At 41.8% G+C, this 21,720-nt stretch overlaps 1 protein-coding gene and 1 non-coding gene across 14 annotated transcripts in view; one reads left to right on the top strand and one right to left on the bottom strand.

The window, feature by feature from the left end:
• TACC1 (transforming acidic coiled-coil containing protein 1) overlaps positions 1-21,720 on the top strand; it is a 117,312-nt gene that overhangs the window by 80,168 nt on the left and 15,424 nt on the right. For 5 of the 13 annotated variants that reach the window (XM_045987084.1, XM_045987065.1, XM_045987113.1 and 2 more), the window contains 5 exons: positions 3,942-5,043; positions 7,306-7,341; positions 8,628-8,688; positions 11,231-11,438; positions 13,949-14,001. In XM_045987084.1, coding sequence (XP_045843040.1) covers positions 4,250-5,043; positions 7,306-7,341; positions 8,628-8,688; positions 11,231-11,438; positions 13,949-14,001 — 1,152 coding nt within the window. In that variant the 5' untranslated portion in view covers positions 3,942-4,249. The remainder of the gene's footprint in view (positions 1-3,941; positions 5,044-7,305; positions 7,342-8,627; positions 8,689-11,230; positions 11,439-13,948; positions 14,002-21,720) is intronic. The other 8 variants (XM_045987093.1, XM_045987055.1, XM_045987075.1 and 5 more) reach the window with 5 other exon arrangements.
• Positions 2,831-2,907, bottom strand: TRNAE-CUC. Its single transcript has one exon. It is a non-coding gene; the product is annotated as a tRNA-Glu (tRNA).

The raw sequence follows: 21,720 nt of genomic DNA, 5'->3' as shown, positions 1-21,720 counted from the left end.
TCCACCTCTGGCAACCACCAATCTGCTCTCTGTATCTATGAGCTTGTTTTTTTTCTTGAAGTTTTATTTTAAATTGGATTAATCACTTCTAGATAGGCTTTTTTAAAAATAAAAGATACCAACTATAAAAAATTCAGATTTGCGGTGCCTGGGTGGCTGAGTCAGTTAAGCATCTGCTTTCAGCTCAGGTCATGGTCCCAGGGTCCTAGGACTGAGCCCCACATTGGGCTGCCTGCTTCTCCCTCTGCCCTTCCCCACCATGCTCTGTCTCTCCCTCTCTCTCTTCCAGATAAATAAATATCTTAAAAAGAAAATAACAAGTAAAAATAAATTAGAAATTCAGATTTAAAATATGCTGAGGCTCAATGATGAAAGTATAAAATGGAAATAGCTTATAATTATGTAGTATTCCATGTGACTTTTAAGGGAATCACATCTACCTCCATGGCTTCAATTATGTCAAGTATTCTTTGTATCCCAGATCTCTCTGAGCTTACTGCCCACACAGCATCTCTACTTCAAAGGCTCAAACAGTTCTCAGCGTGTCCAAGCCAAACTCCTGGCCCCACTCCAACAGCTCCCAAACTCTTCTACTAGTACTTTTTGAATGTCAGTGAATGGTAATACATCTTGTCTTTCCATAAGTTCAAAACTTAACGAATCATCTTTGATACCTTTGTCAATTTCAGTCCTATGGCCAGCCAAGGACTGAGCGTTACCAGTTTTACCCCATTTTCTTTCTCAAATATGCTGTATTTCTCTTCCTATTCATTACCCTCACCAAAGCCCCAGAATTTTGACCCCTCTCAGTTCTTCTCCATGTTGCATTTGCTTTGTGCTCAGTTATGCCACAGTGAGTTACACCTCGATGAGATCATCTCATTATTATTTGTATCACTTGGGTAAAAGAAATAGAACTATTTATTAAAAGACTAGATTGTGGGAAGTGATATATATTATAGTTGTAAAGATTCAAAACATCAGTTTTTAAAATAATGGGATTTATGAAATTGAAAAATACAAAATAACTAAATTGGAGTATAAATCAGTGTATTTCACTTGTGTTTGGGTTATATATTATTGAGATTATATTTGGGTTATATATTATTGAGATTTATACAAGTCAGTAGTGACCAATGAAGTTTTAAAACACTTAGTACCTGAAAATACACTTTAGCTGAACTGTCCTGGAAGCCTGAAAGAGGAACAGAAGGTAATTTGTGTTTCAAAGTTGAGTTATTAAGAGTATTTCACAATTTGTCAAATTTCTTAATTTTGCAGGTGTAAAATTTAGAAAAAGTATGTGAAGTGGTGCCTCATGAGTTTCAGTCTTTTGATGGAAAAATAAAATACTGCAGGGTTTAAAAGCATCATTTTAAAAACTCTCAGGTGCCTTTGTGGCTATCTCAGTTGAATATTCACTGTTTCAAGACAGATTTCTTGTTTTGTGTGTTCTCAGATTCTCCAACACCAACTTGGCATCAGTAGTTCAGTGAATCCTGGCACTGACTATCTGTAGTTTCCACAGGCCCCACAGATTACATGCTCATTCCCACAACCTCCCCCAATTTGCAATGCCAGTTGCAAATCAAGTTTCAGTACTTCCAACGAACTGGCTTTAAATTCGGGGGTTTCCACAGCATCCTCTTTAGGCTTAGTGATTTGCTTAGAAATGACTCACAGAACTCAGGGTGCGAAGGACTAAGTGAGGTGAAGGTGCAGAGTGTCTGTGTCCTCGCTCTCTGGCACCACCTTTCCAGCACTTTGAGGAGGTCATCAACCTGGAAGCCCCCAGACCCTGTTGTTCAGGGGTTTTTGTGTAGGTTTTATTTTGTGGGCATGTTTGATTAAATCATTTGCTATTGGTGATTAGACTTCACTTCTGGCTTCTCTTCTCCCCTGAGGAGAGGATGGGGTGGGCCTGAAAGTTCCAACCCCATCATGCTGGCTTGGCCTTTCCTGTGACCAGCCCTCATCCTGAAGCTACCTAGGGGCTGAAGGAGAAGGGGGAGAGAAAACCGGAAGCAGGCCCCATGCCAAGTGCAAAGCCCTATGCGGGGCTCGATCTCACAACCTAACGTCACAACTCTGATGTGATACTTAACCAACTGAGCCACCAAGGTGCTCCTTTACTTTCTATTTTTTAAAAAAAATTCTTTTGAAGTATGTTAAATCCCAGATACCACATGTTGAAATCTTCTTAAGAAGTACAGCATTAATAATAGTTAAATGTCTATTTGAAAACAAAACTCATAGTGGACCTTAGTAGAATATCTGAAGCGTATGGGAAGAACAGTTTGTGAGCCACTGCCAGCCTAATTCTAATCATAAAGGAGTCGTGTGAAAATATATCTGAGTGCTTTAAAAAACTTCCCGTGGTGCCCAGCTTTTTTTGATCCTGGATTAGGATTGGGGTTAGGAAGTAGGATTAGTGGGTCACCTCAGAGTTCTCCTTAAAGACATGAGATACCATGATCGTACCAATTTATTCAGTTTTTGCCCCTGCTATTCTGTTGTTACTTCAGGTATCTAAGTCAGAAAAGCACATCCTTAGTTTGTGCTTTAAAGAAATACCCTCATGGACACCTTTCTAATTGCAGCTTTTCTTCTAATAAAACCTAAGTTAAAGAGGATCTTTATTTATATTCACAAGTGCTTTGCGAGAATACCTGGTCCAGTTTAGTGACAGACCTTTTAAAGAAAATAACTTTATTATTGTATGATTTGTGTCTTAGTAAAAAAAGGACTATTTGTTGTTATTTTTAAATTACATCAGTGTTTTTAAGTTTTATTAAATCCAGTTGATTTTTCTTTTTTTGAATAAGCTCTATGCCCAGCATGGGGCTTGAACTCACAACCTTGGGATTGAGAGTCCCACGCATGCCCTATCAACTAAGCCAGCCAGGCACCCCAGGACTATTTGTTTTTTAAGCCATTTCTCTATCTGATTTTTCAAATTAGTTTTTTTTTTTTTTTTAAATTTCAAGGGGTTGTGGGGTTTTTTTTGTGGTTTTGTGTTTTGTTTTTTTTAAACACACACATTTTTATTTATTTATTTGAGAGAGAGAGAGCAGGAGAGGAGAGGGAGAAGCAGACTCCCTGCTGAGCAAGGAGCCAGGCATGGGGCTTGATCCCAGGACTCTGGAATCACGGCCAGAGCCAAAGGCAGATGCCCAGCTGACTGACCCACCCAGGAGCCCCTGATTCTTTTAGTTTTTTAAGTCTACAAAGAAGTTCCTCTGACCAGGCCATGGGGAGTAGGCCATGGTGGGTTTTTCATTAATTTTGAAACAGTTCAGTACTTTAAACAATATTTTGGGGGAAGAGGGAATACTTGTTCTTGACATCCAAAGATGAAAATCTTCCTGAATAGCATTTGGACCCTGAAGCTGTCAGGGGCCAGATCTGACCCATCTACCTTAGCTGGCAGTATCTAACATTCTTTCATTCCAGTCCAGCTATTTTAAACTATGGAATAGTCTCTCAGTCTATTTAGCTCTTTCTTCAATAGATCTATTTGCTATAATTACTGTTTATATAATTGGGATAAAACACATATACAATTTGGACTAGGAACATTGATTTTAGAGTGTAGCACTGGCTGTTCCCTTTAGGGCTGCTCCGCTGACCTTGCTTCATAAAAGCAAAGGGAACGGGGCGCCTGGGTGGCTCAGTCATTAAGCGTCTGCCTTCGGCTCATCATGATCCCAGGGTCCGGGGAATCAAGCCCCGCATTGGGTTCCCGGCCCCCCCAGGAGGCTGGTTCTCCCTCTCCCACTCTCCCTGCTTGTGTTCCCTCTCTCTCTGTGTCTCTCCCTATCAACAAATAATGCAAAGAGAGAGGAACTTGCTGCTTGTCTCTGTGGATTCAGCTGGTAGAGATTATTTACTCATGTCAAAAAGATAAGTCTTTAATAGATGGCTTTTTTGTTTTGTTTTAGAATCACAAGAAGCTGATGAACAGCTGGTAGCAGAAGTGGTTGAAAAATGTTCATCTGAGACTTGCTCTAGAACCTCAGAAAATGAGGTAGCACAGCAGGCTGGTGATTCTTACGCAGTCAAGGATTTCAGAGAAGAACCTGAACATGAGAGTAGCAAAATTTCAGTAGTGAGGCCATTTTCAATTGAAAACAAGAATGTCACGGATATCCCGGCAGCTCTAGGAACAAAGGCCGCTTATGGCTGTGTAACTGTGGTCTTGGGTGAGGCTTTGCCCTCCAGTGTACCAGAAGCCACCCTGGACAAGGCAATGACAGAAGGCACCATGGGGGTTGCACTGGAGGCTTCCACAGAAGTTGACCTAAAGGCTGGCAGCTCCTGTCCAGAACCTGTTACCAACAGAAGCAGGCTAAGAAAACCCAAACCCGTCTCTCTGAGGAAGAAGACAATTGGCGAATTCTTAGAGACTGATACTGCCCTGGAAGGCACATCTCTCCCCCAGGCATCCTATCAGTTCTGTCCCGATGAGATGGATGGGAACACAAATCCTTTACTAGGAGGTGCCAGGATCCAGAAATCTCCCCCTGATATTAAAGAAACAACGAGCGCTCCCTGCAGTGACACCAACGATTCAGGAGTTGAGTTGCTGGAGGAGTCAAGGAACTCACCTCTGAAACTAGAGTTTGATTTCACAGAAGATGTGGAAAATGTAGAGTCTAGGAAAGGCCTTCCAAGGAAGCTTGGCAGGAAACTGGGTAGCAAACTGCCTCCCAAGGTACAGAAAGATAGCGTTAGTAAGCTGGTGGGCGCCAAAGGTGCGGACCCGCTTGCAGAGCCCACTGTACACAGTGCTCCTCCCTCCCAAGCATCAGCTAAGCTGGATCCCAGCCAGTGGGACCACCACAACGTCAATCCCTTTGGGGGCCACTCTACTCTGCAGAGCTCTCCCCCTCTCTCCTCTAAGGGCTCCTACCACTTTGACGAATCCATGGATCCCTTTAAACCAACTACAACATTAGCAAGCAGTGACTTTTGTTCTCCTGCCGGTAATCTTACTAATGAAATCTTAGAATCACCCAAGAAGGCAAAGTCGCGTTTAATAACGTGAGTGAGGACGGGTGTGGGTGTTGTGTTCTGTGTACTCTGAGTTTGGCAGCCTGCTGCTCTGGTTGGCCAACGGAAGTTACCTTTGAGGTGCTTCAGGGCAGACACACAGCTCATAGCTTTGTGTGGCAGTCCACACTATTTTGCTTAAGTCCAGTGTATGGTCAGAAATAGCAAAGGTTTCCTTTTCAGGTGTCTGCCTTGTTTCTGAACCCTCAGCTTATTCAGCTCCACACCTTGGGTACTTATCTCCTATTTAAAAAAAATAGTGTACAATAGGTAGAGATTTGATGGTTTTCAGAAATCCTATCTGGGCTGTCAGGAATTACTTTACAGAATTCAACTGTCAGTGCTAGCCACCACCTTCAGATTCTCTATGGATAAAACAAAAATTCCAAGCCTCCATACCTGCCTAGTATCAGTAACATGTGCAGAATGGTCCTGAAAGGTCTTCTAGAAGTCTTTCACTTTAAACAGGAAGCTGTGATTTTTGTTGGAAACAAACCTACTGCTGAAAGTTGATAAGAATTCATATGTCTCCGTGTTTAGCTTCTGGCTTCAGTAAGGCAGTTAATGTCTAATGAGAATCAAGAACATTTTTTAAACATTGATGTCAATCTGACTGAATTAGTCTTTTGTTGTGTGTTGTCTCCCTCCCCTTCCCCCGCTTTCTGGGACCATTCCGTAACCACTTTTGCAAGGTCCTTGGAGTTCTCAGAGTGATCAAGCTGTATTCCGTGTAAAGTTTCAGTTTAAATTTGCTACAAGGTTATCTATTCTCAGAACTTGAGTTGATGACAATATATCCCTTTGTGACCCTGTGACGCTTTACTAAAAATGAGATATAGAGAAGGACCAGTGACATGGAGGATGAAATGTGAAAAGAGAGGATGAGAAGAACCATTATTTCCAGCTGTCACCATAGAGGAGTCAGGGAAGTAATGGTAAGCATTACTGTGGCCTGATAAGAACATGCTATATGGCATGATGAATTATATTAGAAAAGTTTAAAGAGCAGAAAGCATCAGGACCAAGAAGCTTGCGCCATGAGAATCAGTTCCTCGGCATCCCCAGAATGTCTAAAGTGAATGAAATGTCAGTAGTAGTTCTTGATCTGTTCTTTGATGATATATGAGCAGTTAAATGGTTGTTGGAAAATATTGTTTGGGGAACCTCCGGGTCTCCTCTGTGAGTGAGGTTAGTTACCGCTGTCTACTCAGTGCTTTGGGTATGTGTTGGCCCCATCATTGCCTTGGCGCTTCGTAATGTGGGATGTCTGAAATGGGGGGCTTCTGGCTAGCAAGGTTGATATGGAGTCATCGGGGGACCTCCCTTCCAGTTGCATGTCAAAGCTGTGTAGCCAGTGCATTCATGTTAGATCAGATTAAATCTGGACCAAAGGGAGGGGAGTTTATCCTACACCTGATTTGCAGTAGCCAGAAGTACCCTTTCAAGTCCTGCCCTCGTCACCTGGAAGCATTTCCTCCTGTTCTGTTCTTGGTGAGTGAGCTTCTTGATATACCATACCTTACAGATTTTTTTTTTTTTTAAACTCTTACGCAGTCAGAACTCTTGTCTCCCTGTTTCTTTCTGTAAGAGAGGATGTTCCACCTCTTGTGTAACTGGGGTTTTGTTTAGAAAATCCCTTCATCGGTAGAAAAGGCTGGAGTGTGCCAGTGGAAGTAGGATCGAGTGGAAAGTTAGAATTCTGCTAGCAGGTTACTTGTGGGGCTTTTTAAAAGACGCATGCAATTAGCATCTCCGAATCTTCTGTAAAGTGGAGACATTGTACCGTCTACAGTTGGTATTTTATGGCTCAAATAAGATGAATTATGTAAAATCACCATAAGCTTCTTAGGGATACACATCTACAGCAGTTATAATCGGATCCATTGTCCACTATCGTATGCACCTGTTGCCTTTCATCTGGATGAGGAGACATTTAAGAGTAAATGTCCTCAGTAGTGCAGTGTTGGTTTTAAGTATTGACAAATATTTGGAAGTTCACTTTTCATCTATAACTTCAAATATGAGGCATTTCTGAGTGTTTCTACTCCTCTTATCTGTCAGAGGTTCCTGATAATCATTTGCTCACCAATGATAACATTCACTGAGTATGACATTTTTATTTGTATCCACCTCATAGAAAGAATTTTGCAGCCTTTACATCTTCCTGACTACAGATAAATATTTCAGGCTTTACATGATTTTTTTCTCCATCTGTCTGTCTCTTTTCTGTCTCTAATTTTGTTGGTGCATCAGGACTACTGAACAAGTGAAATTTCTCTGTTTTCTGTTGTAAGTACTCTTGCTGTTTGTTTGTCCCTGGGACTGGTGGCAGTTCCTCTCCCCAGACCATCCCTAGACCATCTCTCCATAGCATGTTGGCTTGTCTCTGAGTTTGACCTTCTGATGATTTTTTGCATTTCATTTGCCACTTCATGAGTCAGCTTAGCCTTGCAATGTGTACCTAAAGGAGTGGAGCTCAGCCTTCCACCTTAGGTGCAAGAGCTTCGCTCCCTGGCTTGGCACACCTCATGTGGCACTTTGATAATGAGCGCTGGCTTGGCCATCATCCCGACAGTGGTCTGAGGGACTGCTCTGCTGTTGTTGGAAGTAACTGACTTTTTGATAGGATAAGGTTGCTGGCTTGGAGCAGGGGATACATTCTAGAGGCAACTCCAGTTTGGTGGTTTGGTGGCAGGGGTGGCATTTAGTAAGAGCATTAGTAAAAAAAAAAAAAAAATTCCAGAAACTAGGTGGTGATCGTGCACATTCTGATAGCTTTATGTGCTCCTCCCTCCCCCCTCCCCCGAAGAAGAAAAAGAAAGTTATAAATTTATTCATTTATTTTCTCCGAGTGGCTTTTTTACTAGAAATTTTAAGTTCATTAAAACAGAACAGAATGGGAACTAGTCTTCAGGTCATAAATTGTGTGCCAGTTAAAAAATAACAGTTGGTTGGAGTTTTCCCCACGTCCAATCTTTGCACAAATACCTGACATTCATTTTCCATCTTACTGCTTAATAGGAATGGTAACCATTTACACAGATATTTTTATTTTTGTACTTTTCATTGACCATCGTTCTTCTCTGTTAGCACACAGGTCTGGAACTGTCTTATCAGACATCTGTGGTTTTTAGTGCAATAAAGAACTTTTTTAAAGAATCTGGTCCAGCGTGGTAATTTTTCCAATGAATGTCAAAGCCAAGTGAGTAAGGATCAGATGAACGGAATGTCTCTAGGTGCTAAGGGTACCTCTGAAAGGCTTGGTGGTGTGTAAGCAGAAGCCGTAGGGGGTCAGAGTATAGGTATTAAACGTCCCACAGAAGCACATGAGGAGATCTTTTCCAAGAATGAGCTGAGCTATAGTTCCTTGCTTGCCCTGCCTCCCAGGAGAAGATTCAGAGACATGAAAGATGTTCCCCTCTCTAATGTGTAGATGTAGAACGTGTGTGGTGCTGTATGCTTTGGCTTCTCTGCACACATTGCTTTATCTGCTCCATCTCATAGCTTGGAAGTTGTCAGTGGGATTCCAAAATGGCCTGTTTTTGTTTTTTGTTTTTTGTTTTTTTCCTTCCCAGGAGTGGCTGTAAGGTGAAGAAATATGAAACACAGTCTCTTGCTTTGGATGGGTGTTCTCAGGTGAGTCTTTGCCCATCACCAATGTCTCTTAGACCATGGGTCCCGCAAACTGGAGTTGTGTCCTGGGGGGCATGGGGAGCTGGGGGGATTAATGAAGAGTTTCCAATGGATGTCTGAGTATCTGACTTTGAGGAAACCAATTTCCAGACCCTTAACTTGCTCAAGTGACCTGAGAAGGCTCCTGAGGGGGAGCCGCCTCACATTAACCCTTTTCCTACTTCTTCTGGATACTTTCCTCTCATTCTAAATCTTACTAAGATTTAGATTTTCACTGGGTACGAAACATCTGGGACACAAAACAAAGGACAGATTTCAAATATTGATATATGTTTTAAGAGAATGATGGCTCTAATAACTGGATAATAATTTTTTTTAAGTTATATGGTTTCCCAATTCATTGCTTTCAGCAAAGTAGGAAAATCTGAGTTGTGATCTGATAGATCATTAAAAATGATCTTTGACACAATTTATTTGTCAATTATATCTCAGTAAAACAACTATTATTATTATTATTTTTTAAAGATCTTGTTTACTTGAGAGAGTACAAACCAGGGTAGGGACAGAGGGACAAATAGACTCCCCACTGAGCACGGATCCCAGGAGCAGGGCTCTATCCCAGGACCATGAGACCTTGACCTGAGGCAAAGTCAGATGCTTTAGGAGCTGAGCCATCCAGGAGCTCACCTCAAAATAATTTTTGATGATAGAATTTTTTTGGTACATAACTTACAAAGGGGTTCCAAGAATTGAGAAACATTTCTATTACGAAACAACTTTCTGTTTCATTTATTTGTATAAATAGGCTTACCTAAGACTTATTAATTTATAGTTATAAAAATGAAAAACAGGATTAAAATTCACAGGGATCCTTGTTTTTTTCTAGCAATAAATATTTGTCCATGGCTCTATGAATTGGGAAACACAAACAAAAATCCAGACCCATTTGATTGTGAGGAGACCCTTTTGAAAATGTTATTTCAGCATAACTGTGATTACAGAAATATATTCATGGGTTAATAAAATCCATTTTAAATTTGACTTATTTTACATAGCTTGTACAAGCAACTTGGTACATGACTGAAGATTCAGAAAAAATTATTTGCCTTCCCATTTATTTTTTCACCTATTACAAACATGTAAAGTATCCACTTTCAAATGCAGCTAAAGCAGGCAATAAGAACCATGAAAATTTTACCTTTGGTTTAATTCAGAAAAATAAAACATGTATCACACAGCAAAAGTTTTTTTTTAATTTTTAATTTTTAAAAATTTATTTTATTTTTTTAAGATTTTATATATTTACTTGACAGAGAGAGAGAGAGAGACAAGCAGGGGGAGCGGGAGAGGGAGAATCAGGCTCCCCACTGAGCTGGGAGCCTGATGTGGGGCTCTGACGCTCATGACTTGAGCTGAAGCAGACGCCTAAACAACTAAGCCACCCAGGCACCCCCACACTGCAAAAGTTTTAAATAATTGGTACAACAAAATGTAATCGTTACTTGTTTTTAGCAAAAACTTTTGTATTTGATAGCACTTATCAAAAGTTGTAATAATTTTAGGATAAATTATGCTTTAGTTAATTACAGTGATAAACTCTGCAGAAGAAGAAATGTTAATACTTAGAGACTTATGGTCATAAAAGCTTTTTTAAATTTTTAACTTTTTAACTGAGAAAAATTATAGGGAGAACTTTAAAAGATTTTCAAACATACAAACGCTTTTTTAAAGGGTAACTTCTTGGTGGAAGTAGAAGGGAAATGAAAATTCAGGGAAGAAAAGCAATGATGCAAATTTCTGACTACTAAAACTATTAAAGAGTGTGTGTACATGTTTGATTTTAAATAAATGATAAAGCATCATGAAATCACTAGAGTAACTAGATTGAATTAAGCAAGGCCAGTTTTTAAAGTATAGCAGGTGTTATATCCTTTGCAATTTTTTATATTTATGCTGAAAAGTTTTTGTCTGCCACCTGAAAATACAGTGGGATACATTGATGTTCCAAAACAATTCAGGGGGTATATGAGCAAAATATTTGAAAACCACTATGGACTACTTAAAACTCTTGCTTATAAATCTAGGCTGGAAAAGGTTAATTTTTCAGACCTCATGTGTGAATAACAGAAGCTAGGTTCTAGAAAGCATAGTATTCTTTTTTTCTTTTTTAGATTTTATTTATTTATTTGACAGAGAGCGAAACGGCAGGAGAGGGAACACAAGCCTGAGGAGTGGGAGAGGGAGAAGCAGGCTTCCTACTGAGCAGGGAGTCCGATGCGGGGCTTGATCCCAGGACTCTGGGATCTAATAAGAACTAATTAGACTAACCCATGCTGAGCTGAAGGCAGACGCTTAATGACTGAGCCACCCAGACACCCCGAAAGCATAGTATTCTATGATTGGGAGACCCCAGCTTCCTCCTTGATTGGTGGCAAAATCTGTGGTTAAGTCTTATCGGACACAGGTGTGGAATGGTGGCTGCGATGTCACCTTCCCCACTGTTGATCCTCCTAAATGGTAGCACCTGATCTGTTGCATTTCCCAGGATGAAGGAGCAGTGATTTCCCAGATTTCAGACATTTCTAATAGGGATGGCCATGCTACTGATGAGGAGAAACTGGCGTCCACGTCATCTGGTCAGAAATCAGCTGGGGCCGAGGTGAAAGGTGAGCCAGAGGAAGACCTGGAGTACTTTGAATGTTCCAATGTTCCTGTGTCTACCATAAATCATGCGTTTTCATCCTCAGAAGCAGGTATGGAAGTGTATGTTCATCTTTCTAATGTACATAAGCCCAGAAATGCCTGAAAGCCTAATGCAGGAGGCACTTTAAAGAGACTAGAGAATTGGGTCTCTTGGAGGATAGATGGAGGTTGCTGATCTATGCTTGTCTCCTGTACTTAGAAAACAGGCGCAGGAGAGTGTCTTGTCGAAGTGCCAGAGACCTAGGAATGAGTGTGGCAGAATGCACAGGAGACACTGGTGTATGAAACTGTTTACATTTTGAATAATTTATTGTATGGGACCGCATCTCAAAATAGAGTGGCCTGTAGCCATGTTGTGGTGGTTGTTCAGCGTAGGGAAATAACAGTAACATGTATAGTGTCTTCCCATGTACAGGCACTAAGTTCTAAGTGCTTTACATTTATTAACTGGTTACTCCTTGGTCACTATTATTTTTTCCCCCATTTTCCAGAGAAGGAAGGTGAGACAAAGAAGTTAAGTCAGCCACCTAAAGTCACTTGACTAGCAAATTGTAGAACAAGGATTTGACCTCAACAATCTGGTTTACAGTCTTATAACCACAGTGCTTAACTTGGAAAGAGATTCCTTTCATGACTAGAGTATTATACATTTTCCTGTTCACCAATGCGGTAGAATGAAATTGACCAATATACTGAAAAATCCTTAATGTGCTAATAAGAACTAACTAGATTAACCTATGCGGAAGTTTCTTACTGTTGAACTTGTAAGAACATTCTAGAGCTGAGGCCCTTGTCCAGGTTCCAAGTTATATCTGTGGCCTTAAACTTGACTTGTGAGATGTTTAGAACCATCTGACTACTGTCAACATTATTAAAAACTCAGATTTTCAGCAATGTAATTTGATCTGGCAACTATTGTACTTAGAATTTTAAAAATCACAACATGTCATAAACCAGGGAAGCAGGTAGAAGTCTAGACTTTGCGAGAGTTCCTCCCTCAGCCTCTCCTCACTGCCCATATCTCATCTCCCATCTGTAGAGTAAACGTGCCAGGCACTGTTCCATGTTTCTTCCCAGGCTGCTTTCTGCTCTGACACCATTCCCACGGATCATCCTGAGCACTCTTGTACCTATATCATTTCTTACATTTGAAATGCCTTTCTTTGCCATCGTCTATAAAAATTCTGTCCATTCTTTCAGGTTTCTGTCAAAACTGTGACTTGGCTTCCACACACTTCATGTTCCCACCACATTTCTTCTTACCACTCGTACTCCATGTCTTTAGTATAGCCGGTGTCCTTGAAGAACTTCTTAAGGACTATGAGTGATTCATCTTTGAATTTCCTCTGGTATATGAGCATGTAGATATTTGATGGATTATGTTCTTCATCATTAGGAGGAAATTCCTCCAATGGAAATTTCCAGAGCTGGGGTTCCATTAGCCGCAGGGCTGTCCTCGGAGTTAGTGAAGAGCTAGTGCTTCAGCATAAGTGACTGATGAGCTGTGTCCTGGGAGCAAGCAGAAGCTGCGGTCATGCAGGGGTGGTAGGCGTTGTGGAGATGGGAAGGGAGCTCTGGCCCTGTAAGGGGAATCAGAGTCTGCTTCCTGGGGAGAATCCCCTTTGTACCGGGTCTTGCTAGAGACATACATAGATGTGCCCCAGGGAAGGAGAATCTCTCCCAGGGGTGAGAAGGAACCTGCCATGTTGGTAAATGCTCATCAGTTCTCTGAATTTAGGACAAGTGGGAAAACGAGGTCATACTGAGTAATCTGGAATTGATCCTGTAGGTAAAGGGGAGCCACTGAAGGTTTGTAAGCAGAGTGGCGATGGTCACATTTGTGTTGTAAATAATTCACTGTAGATAGTACACTAAATTCATTGTTGCTACATGGATTGTAGCTTTAAAATTGCGCTTTTTCATATTTTAAATTTTTCTTCAATGAGTGCATATTCCTTTAATTAGAAAAAGCATGGGTTTTTTTGTTGTTGTTTTTTTTTTCTTAAATGTTTACTTTGGTGGTTGTAGAGTGGAAGGTAGACTGGAGACAAGTTTGAAAGCGTATGGGGAGGAGAAGGAATTTAGTTTTTCAGGCACTGGAATTTAGAGCTTATTGTTTTATCTTCTACATTAATTATTCTGAGGATACCCTTCTGGGCTGGAATTTAAATTCACTCAGACCTGCTTATAAAAATAACATTCACTTTGTGGTTTCTTCTTTCTGACATAGTCCCGTGGTTATAGTAACAACTTACTTACAAAACTTTTCACGGACACAAGGGGGCAGCCTTGCTATTCTTTCCACCTAAAGATGGTGATCTGTGTATGGCTGGCTAACAGCACACACCCCTTCTGAGTTTTTCGGACTTTTATCGGACTTTTAACACAGACAACACATCCGTCAACAAAGTGCCAGTGCTCCTTTGAAAATCTGGAAATGCTGTTCGTGGGTTCATAGATGTCCCTCTGGACCTGCACTGGGGTCTCCAGAGTCTTTTCACCAGGAAACACAGGAACTGACTTCTTGGGATAACTATAAAAATGACTTTCTGTGTTGTAGGCATAGAGAAAGAGACGTGCCAGAAGATGGAAAAAGATGGATCTGCCATGACCGTAAGTTACTCCTGTTGGGGGCTGGGGAAATGTGGGGCTCAGGTTTGTTTTTTGTTTCTTTTAGTATTTATTTTAAAACCCACATTAAGTCTTTAAATAACTTCTAGTCATTGTTTGGTGATGGACTGAGATACAAATAAAAGTTTCTTCACTTGAGGAGCTCATAGTCTATCCTGAAATCTATCCAGTAGCCACCAGCCTCATGAGGCCACTGAGTACCTGACCAGTAGCTAGTCTGAATTGAGATGTCTTGTAAATGTAAAGTATGACTAGTCTTTAAAGACTTAGGACCAAAAAAAAAGGGAAAATAAAATGTCTTGAACTTTTTATATTCATTATATGTTGAGATGATCATATGTTAGATATATTAGGTTAACTGAACTATATTATTAAAATCAATTTCACTCGTGTAACTTTTTACTTTTTAAATGGCTACGGAAACATTTACAATTACCAATGGCTTCCATTGTATTTCTTTTGAACAGCACGGATAGTGGATACAAAATGGAAACTAACGATACTGTGTGACTGCTATAATTCAATGTGTTGCGGGGGCTGCGAGAGCTAGGGCTGACCACCTGCGCAGCAGGTGTCTGGGAAGCTGGATTTGAGCTCATTAAAAACAAAATTATGTTATGCCTTTTTAGACTTACAGAAATAGTACAAAGAATTCCTGTAAATCTTTCACCCATATTCCTTGAATGTTAACATTTTATATAATCACAGTACAGTTATCAAAATCAGTGAATACTGGGATACAGTATTATCTAAGCTATAAGCCATATTTGAATTATGTTGATTGTCCCAGTATCGTCCTCTTCTGGTGCAGTATCCAGCTCAGGACCCCATGTTGTGTTTAGTTCTCAGGTTCTCAGTCACCTGTAATCTGTGATAGTTCTTCAGTCTTTCTTTGTCTTTCCTGACCTTGACACTTTTGAAGAATACAGGTCAGTGTTTTGTAGAATATCCTTCATTTTGAGTTCATCCAGTGTTTCTCATAATTAAATTCAGTTTATGCATTTTGGGCGCAAAGCCACCAGAATTGACCTTATGGATCCCCTGTTATTCCATAATTAGTGGAATTAACTGATCACTTGGTTAAGGTAGTGTTATTTTAGGTTCCTCCATTTGAACTTAGTTGTAAAGAGAGAGTGGGGTTTGTAAGATAAAGCAGTGAGGGGTGTTCTGGGCAGTGGAGTTGGCCTGCACAAAGGCAGGGAGTGAGAAGCATGGGCTCTATAAGGAGATAGAAGTGTTAGTCATCTCATGTGGCCGCAGGGTAGTCTACATAGAGTAGCTGAGGGCCAGATCATCAGGGGGCATTGATATGGTGCCAGGAGGTTTGGAATTCATGGTAGAAGCAGTAGGGAACTATTGTGGGGTTTAAAGTAAGGAGCATCGTGATGGGTAAGAGTTCAAAGGATGGGGTGGAGGCCAAGAGAGAGATTTATCAGGTAGAACCATCACTCTTTGGTGACTTGGGAGATGTGCATGGTAGCTGAGGTGGAGTGTTGGTGAGAGAAAGTTGGTGAAAGCCACTCAAGTTTCCTTTCTTGAATATCTGAGTGGTCAGTGCTACTGATAAGCTACCCCATAAACCTGGGGTGCCCAGGGGCTCCTCTCTACCCCTTATTCCCACAAGCAAAATCTGTGGTTTTAATGTCCAAAAACCATATATTATAAACCCACTGATGTTTCTCTAGCCTGTGGCCACCCCTAGTCTTTTTAAATATGGTGATAGTTTTCTAACCAGTCTCCTTGTTTCCAGGCTGTTCTCTCATCCTTTTACATAACCCAAGGTAATGTTTTAAATACCAAACTGATCTTGTTACTCTTTGCTTAAATCTCTTGGTTGGCTTCCCTTGTCTTTAGACTAAGTTCAAACTCTTCTAGTGGCTGATGTGGCTTTCTGCACTGGGACTCTGCCTTTCTCCCCAGCCTCTACTGTCTCCTCTCTTCCTCACATCTCTCTTGCCTTACCATATGCAATTCCTTTCAGTTCTGTGAACCTACCCCTTAGAGTCACTTCTTGTTCTCCCTTCCTTCCAACACTATAAGCTTGGTGAAGATAGGGACCATGATTGTCAGTTTGCTGCTACCTTAGCACCTACCACAATAAATTCTGCTGAGCACAGGAATCAGTAAAGTAAGAATACAGAAAGAGGAGCAGAACTATAGAAGTTAATTTTTAGATCTGTGGCTTTGAGACCTCTGTTGGACCAGTTTCTAAGTCCATATTTCTAGGAGGCTGTTCTAAGTACATAGCATGAGTTCAATAAATGCCTGGGTTGGCTTTATTATTTTTTTTAAAGGATTGATTGATATTTATTTTTTTAAAAGATTTTATTTATTTGAGAGAGAGAGAGCATTAGCAGAGGGAGGGGCAGAGGGACAAGCAGACTCCCTGCTGAGCCGGGAGCCCCAGATGGGGTTCAGTCCAGGGCCTTGAGATCATGCCCTGAGCCAAACTCAGACGCTTAACCAACTGAGCCACCCAGGCGTCCCAAAATTTATTTCCTTATTTTAGAGAGAGCATGTTTGTGAGTTAGGGAGAGGGAGAGAATCTTGAATCAGACTCCCCACTGAATGCGGAGCCCAACTCAGGCCTAAATCCCCGGGCCCAAGGTCACCACCTGAGCTGAAACCAAGAGTTGAAGGCTTAACTAACTAAGCCACCCAGGGACCCCAGCCTTCAAATCTATTAAGACCAAACCAGGGGGCGCCTGGGTATTACAGTGGGTTAAACCTCTCATTTTTGGTTTCACTTCAGGTTGTGATCTCAGGGTTGTGAAATCAAGCTCTGCATTAGATTCCGAGCTCAAAATAGAGTCTGCTTTAGACACTCTCCCTTTGCCTCTGCCCCCCCCCCCCAATAATAGAATCTTTAATAATTTGAGGGCCTTTAGGACACAGGATAGTTGAAGCTGTAAGATTAGACAAAGCTCTGAGTGAAATGTCCTTTACCTTAATTCACAGTAAAAATATATTTTACATCTTAAATAATATGTATATATGAATGACATAACAACATACACGCATATATATATATAAAACAAATTGCACAAAATACTATCTACCTTTCTTCATGTGATTCAGTCTGATATTTTTCTTTTCTATTTCATTTTTTAAAAAGATTTTATTTATTTATTTGAGGTAGAGAGAAAGCATGAGCCGGGGAAGAGGTAGGGGCAGAGGGAGAAGCAGACTCCCTACTGAGCCAGGAGCCTGGCTCAGGGCTCGATCCCAGGACCGTGGGATCATGACCTGAGCCAAAAACAGACACTTTACTGACTGAGACACCGATGCTTCCCCTCTATTTCATTTTTTAAACTCTATTTCATTTTGTAATGCAGATTACATGTCCTAGTAAATTGTTTTCAGGACTCACTGTTAGGCCAAGACCCACAGTGATTCGCTAGAGGACATGAAGAGCAAATGTGAAGGTAGATGGGTGAAGGGGGCGGCTGTGGAAACATGGGCAGAAGGAAGATACACACAAAGCACATAGGGTCTCGGGAGCATTTTTCCCCTGCTAGGGCATTAGTGACATTTGTTTCTGGACCAAAATCACTCTTTTGGGAGCCAGGTCACCTAATCCCAGCATAGCTGCTCATGGGCTTCTGCCTGTCTTTCCTCATCTGTGGGTGGAAGGGATGCCTGCTGTCCCCACCCACCAGTGGCTGACACTACACACACCGCTACCAAGAGAGCCTGCTTGTGTGCTTGGGGAAACCAGTGTCTTTAGAAGTTTTGTAAGTACTAAGGGAGTGGTTTCTTGTATTTTCAGTTTGTAAAAATAGCAAAAGCATGATGGGAGCGGGTTGTGCCAAGTGGACCAAGCCTTGGTCTGTGCAGGTGCAGATCTAGGTGGCTTCTCCAGCATTGTGAACAGTCTGGTTCAGCTTCCAGATGCCCAGCTGCTTCATCCGTAAAATGAGATCACCTACTGGCCCAGTGGTCATGGGGGTGAAAGGCAGTGATGACGTCACAAATGGGAGCTCAAAGTGCTAGGCCACTGTCAGGTGGGTGATGCTGCCAGGAAGAGGGGGGGAGACTGAACAAGAAAGAAAAATGGGGAATACTTGTCTTTGGAGCCAGCTGCTGAAGAACATATCTTTTGTTGTGATCTTTTAAAAGTAACCCCAGTGGGATTTCCCAAAATCAATGAATTTCTACTTCCTAGAATGTGGAATAGGCATCATATAAAGAAATTGCAGTGTTCAAAACGCTGAAAAAGAAATCTGGTTAATCTAACATTCACTTGTTTAAGCCTCTCTGTTTCTTGGAAGTGCTTTCCTGATGCAGTCTCGTTGCCAGCAGTCGGTGGTGGCCACAGCAAAGGGATTAAGGCCAGAGTAATCAGTGGTGGGTGGGCAGTCTCATCTTGCCTATCAGCTATTGGTCTGCAGCATTTTCCCATTAGGGGCCAATTTATTTTTATGTTTATTTTATTTATTTATTTATTTATTAATATTTTATTTATTTGACAGAGAGAAATCACAACTAGGCAGAGAGGCAGGCAGAGAGAGAGGAGGAAGCAGGCTCCCTGCAGAGCAGAGAGCCCTACGCGGGGCTCGATCTCAGGACCCTGAGATCATGACCCGAACCAAAGGCAGCGGCTTAATCCACTGAGCCACCCAGGCGCCCCATTATGTTTATTTTTTTTTAAAGATTTCATTTATTTATTTAACAGAGAGAGATCACAAGTAGGCAGAGAGGCAGGCAGAGAGAGAGGGGGAAGCAGGCTCCTGATGTGGAGCTCGGAGCAGAGAGCCCGATGTGGGCTCGATCCCAGGACCCTGAGATGATGACCTGAGCCAAAGGCAGAGGCTTAAACTGAGCCACCTTAGTGCCCATCAATTTATTATTATTTTTTTTTAGGCAGGCTTAAAACTTCTTAAAAGTTGAGTTCTTTTGTTTTTTTCCAAGGATGTCTCTGTTATAGTGCTGTGGCTGGCACGGTGCTACTCAAGTGGGTTCAAGGACAAAAGATGGGATGAGCTCAGCTTGCTGTGAGAGACTAATGGTGCTCATTTTTCCACTGCAAGGACATGAGCAGAGAGATTTCCTTGGTGGCATCTGTGCTCACTGCCAGTCTGCAGCCAGGACTGCATTGAGTTCCACTGTCTAGAGACAGGTCTGTCTTTCTTTCTTTCTTTTTTTTTTCCAAGATTTTTATTTATTTATTTGACAGAGAGAGAGCAAGAGCACACAAGCAGGGACAGCAGCAGAAGCAGGCTCCCCAGAGACAGGTCTTTCTTGGCCCTCAGTTGTGAATGCTTTGGGAACAGGGAACAGGATTAGGGGACATGAAACAAGACCACTTGGGTGGCTGGGACTCATTGATTGGGCTAGCATCTTTATTGAACATAATAGATTGCCCAGCCTAGGATGAGATGGTCTGGTCGGTTCTTTGTGATGGTAGATTCTGTAGGCTTTCTATGCTGTTTGATAAGCAATATAAAGGACTAAAGAAGGTGAAAAGGTTAATCCTAGGGTTCTTGAAAAAGGTGGCTAAAATAGGCCATGGCCATAAATTTGTTGAAAGAACTGTTGCATTTTGAGCCATGAGGGGAGCGGCACATGGCCAGGTAAAAGGGAGTGACCAGGGGAGGGCCGCAAGCTGCAGATAGACCTCATCTGGATGTACTGCCCCCATCTAAGGTCTGAGCACCTGCCTCCATTCAGAATGCTGCCTCTTCCAGACGCGTTAAATTGTTGAGCAAGTGGGCAGACAGCTCATTTATCCCCTCAACAAATGAATGAGATGCCTACCTCTGGAACAGACTGATATTTTCCTTACTAAGAAAACTCTTTTGGCTTATTTCCCAAAATAAAAACCTTGCTAACTTGAGGGTCACAGGAGGGCTGTTTCCTAGAATTGATTTGACTTGTGGATTCTGGTTTCAACTAATAAAAACGCAAAAGAGTGATTTTAAAATGTGTTAACTTAGAATCAGAAATTTAACAACAAATGAACCTAATGTGTCAGCTTGACCTAGGGCGTTACCTCCCTGTAGGCCAGTTACATGGGAAGCAAGAGTATGAGAAAGTTTCTTGAGGAGGAGCATGGCACAGGACATTAATGGGCTGACTCAGATGTCCAGAGATTTATTCATTATCCACAAGACCATTTCTGATGTCCTCCTTTCTGGCTCTGGAATCCTGGGGCGGTTCTGCTGGGTGCCTCTGACCTTACACAGGCTTCAGTCAAGGTATTGACAAGAGCAGTGGTCACCTCCAGGCTCAGTTTGGGTTGAAGCCACTTCCAGGCTCACTCAGAAGGCTGTCGGCATGTCTCAGTTCTTCGCTTGCTATTGGCAGAGACATCAATTCTTTGCCACATGGGCCTCTCCACAGAGAGTTCTTCACAATGTGGAAGCTGGAGTCTTTTCGTAAACTAATCTCAAAAGTGACATCCCATGGCTTTTACCATAGTCCCTTTAGAAGTGAGTCCCCAGGTCCAGCCTAGACTCAAGGCGACAAGATGACATGAGAGGATGAGTACCAGGACAGTGGGCATCATCAGGGGCCATGTTTGATGCTGCCCTCAAGTGGCTTTTGGCTGTAGTGATAAATCTACCCCCAAGATAGTGTTTCTGGGGGGGACCATGAACTCCTGTCAGCGGGGTGGGCTGCTTTCCTGCAGATGCTACTTGAAACGGGAGCTGCCATCTTGTGGCTTTCACATTCCTATTTCTGGGGCCTGAGCCAAGGTCTTCTGTATCGGGCCCCTCTACATGAAGCTAAATGCAAAAATTATGTGTGAATATTTTTTAGCATTTTCTAGGGGAACAGTGAGTTGTAGTGACCATGAAAAGTTTAAAAAACTGCTGGTCTAAGTTGACTTTGGACTTTCTGTTCCGTCTTGGTTGAAACAAGACACTAGAGAACTAATTAATTATAATCAATCACTAACTGATTGGTGGTACAGACTCTTAAGAGTGTTAAGATTATTGACAGGTCACTTGGGTTGGCATTTTTGATGTTACTAGAACAGCTTTTTTCCTATTTATGCAAAAAAGTTTACTTACACAGATGGGAGGAAGTAGCCCCCAAAATGCCTTGTATGAAAGAGCAGAGAATGAAGTCTACGTTTATGTGAAAAAGTAGTCACCACTGTGGCTTTCTGGAACCTGAGTTTACCATAAAAGCAAGCTCTGCGTCAGAAGGACATTGAAAACAGCCAGGAAGAATCCAAAAAAGTGAAAGTGTAGGCATAGATCTGGGCTTTAACTGTGGCCGCTTTGTACAAGGACCACTCACGCTGTCTGCCCAACAGCATCGCTGGGTCAGGGCCGGATGTCACTGCAGAGCAACTGAAGTTCCTGGTGGCCCTGAATTATTCCAGGGCTAGGGGAGTGAGCCTTCAGATGTGTGCACCATTTCTACTTCCTGAGGCCTGAAAGTTACTAGTCCATTTTAGAAACATTTCCATCCAAAGTGACTAAAGAGGTACATAAAAGTATCAGTATGTTTAAAAGTTGCTATTTCAGTGTTTTGGGAAAAGTTACATGGAATGCATCATCCCCAAAAACCCCCTGAAAAATGAGACATTTTTCCTTTTCATGCATGTGATTCTTCGGTGACTGGTCACTGTGATAATCGCCCATTCTCCTTTTTGGATAAGAAGAAATCTTCACTGGGCCCTCTGTTAAATGGAAGTTAACTTGATCCCCCCCATCCCCACATTCATTAGAGTACTTTTTCCTTTAGGTC

This window comes from Meles meles, chromosome 2 (assembly GCF_922984935.1).
Source record: "Meles meles chromosome 2, mMelMel3.1 paternal haplotype, whole genome shotgun sequence".
NCBI lineage: Eukaryota > Metazoa > Chordata > Mammalia > Carnivora > Mustelidae > Meles > Meles meles.
The sequence above is the reverse complement of the archived record's forward strand: the minus strand, read 5'-3'. Positions and strand labels throughout refer to the sequence as shown.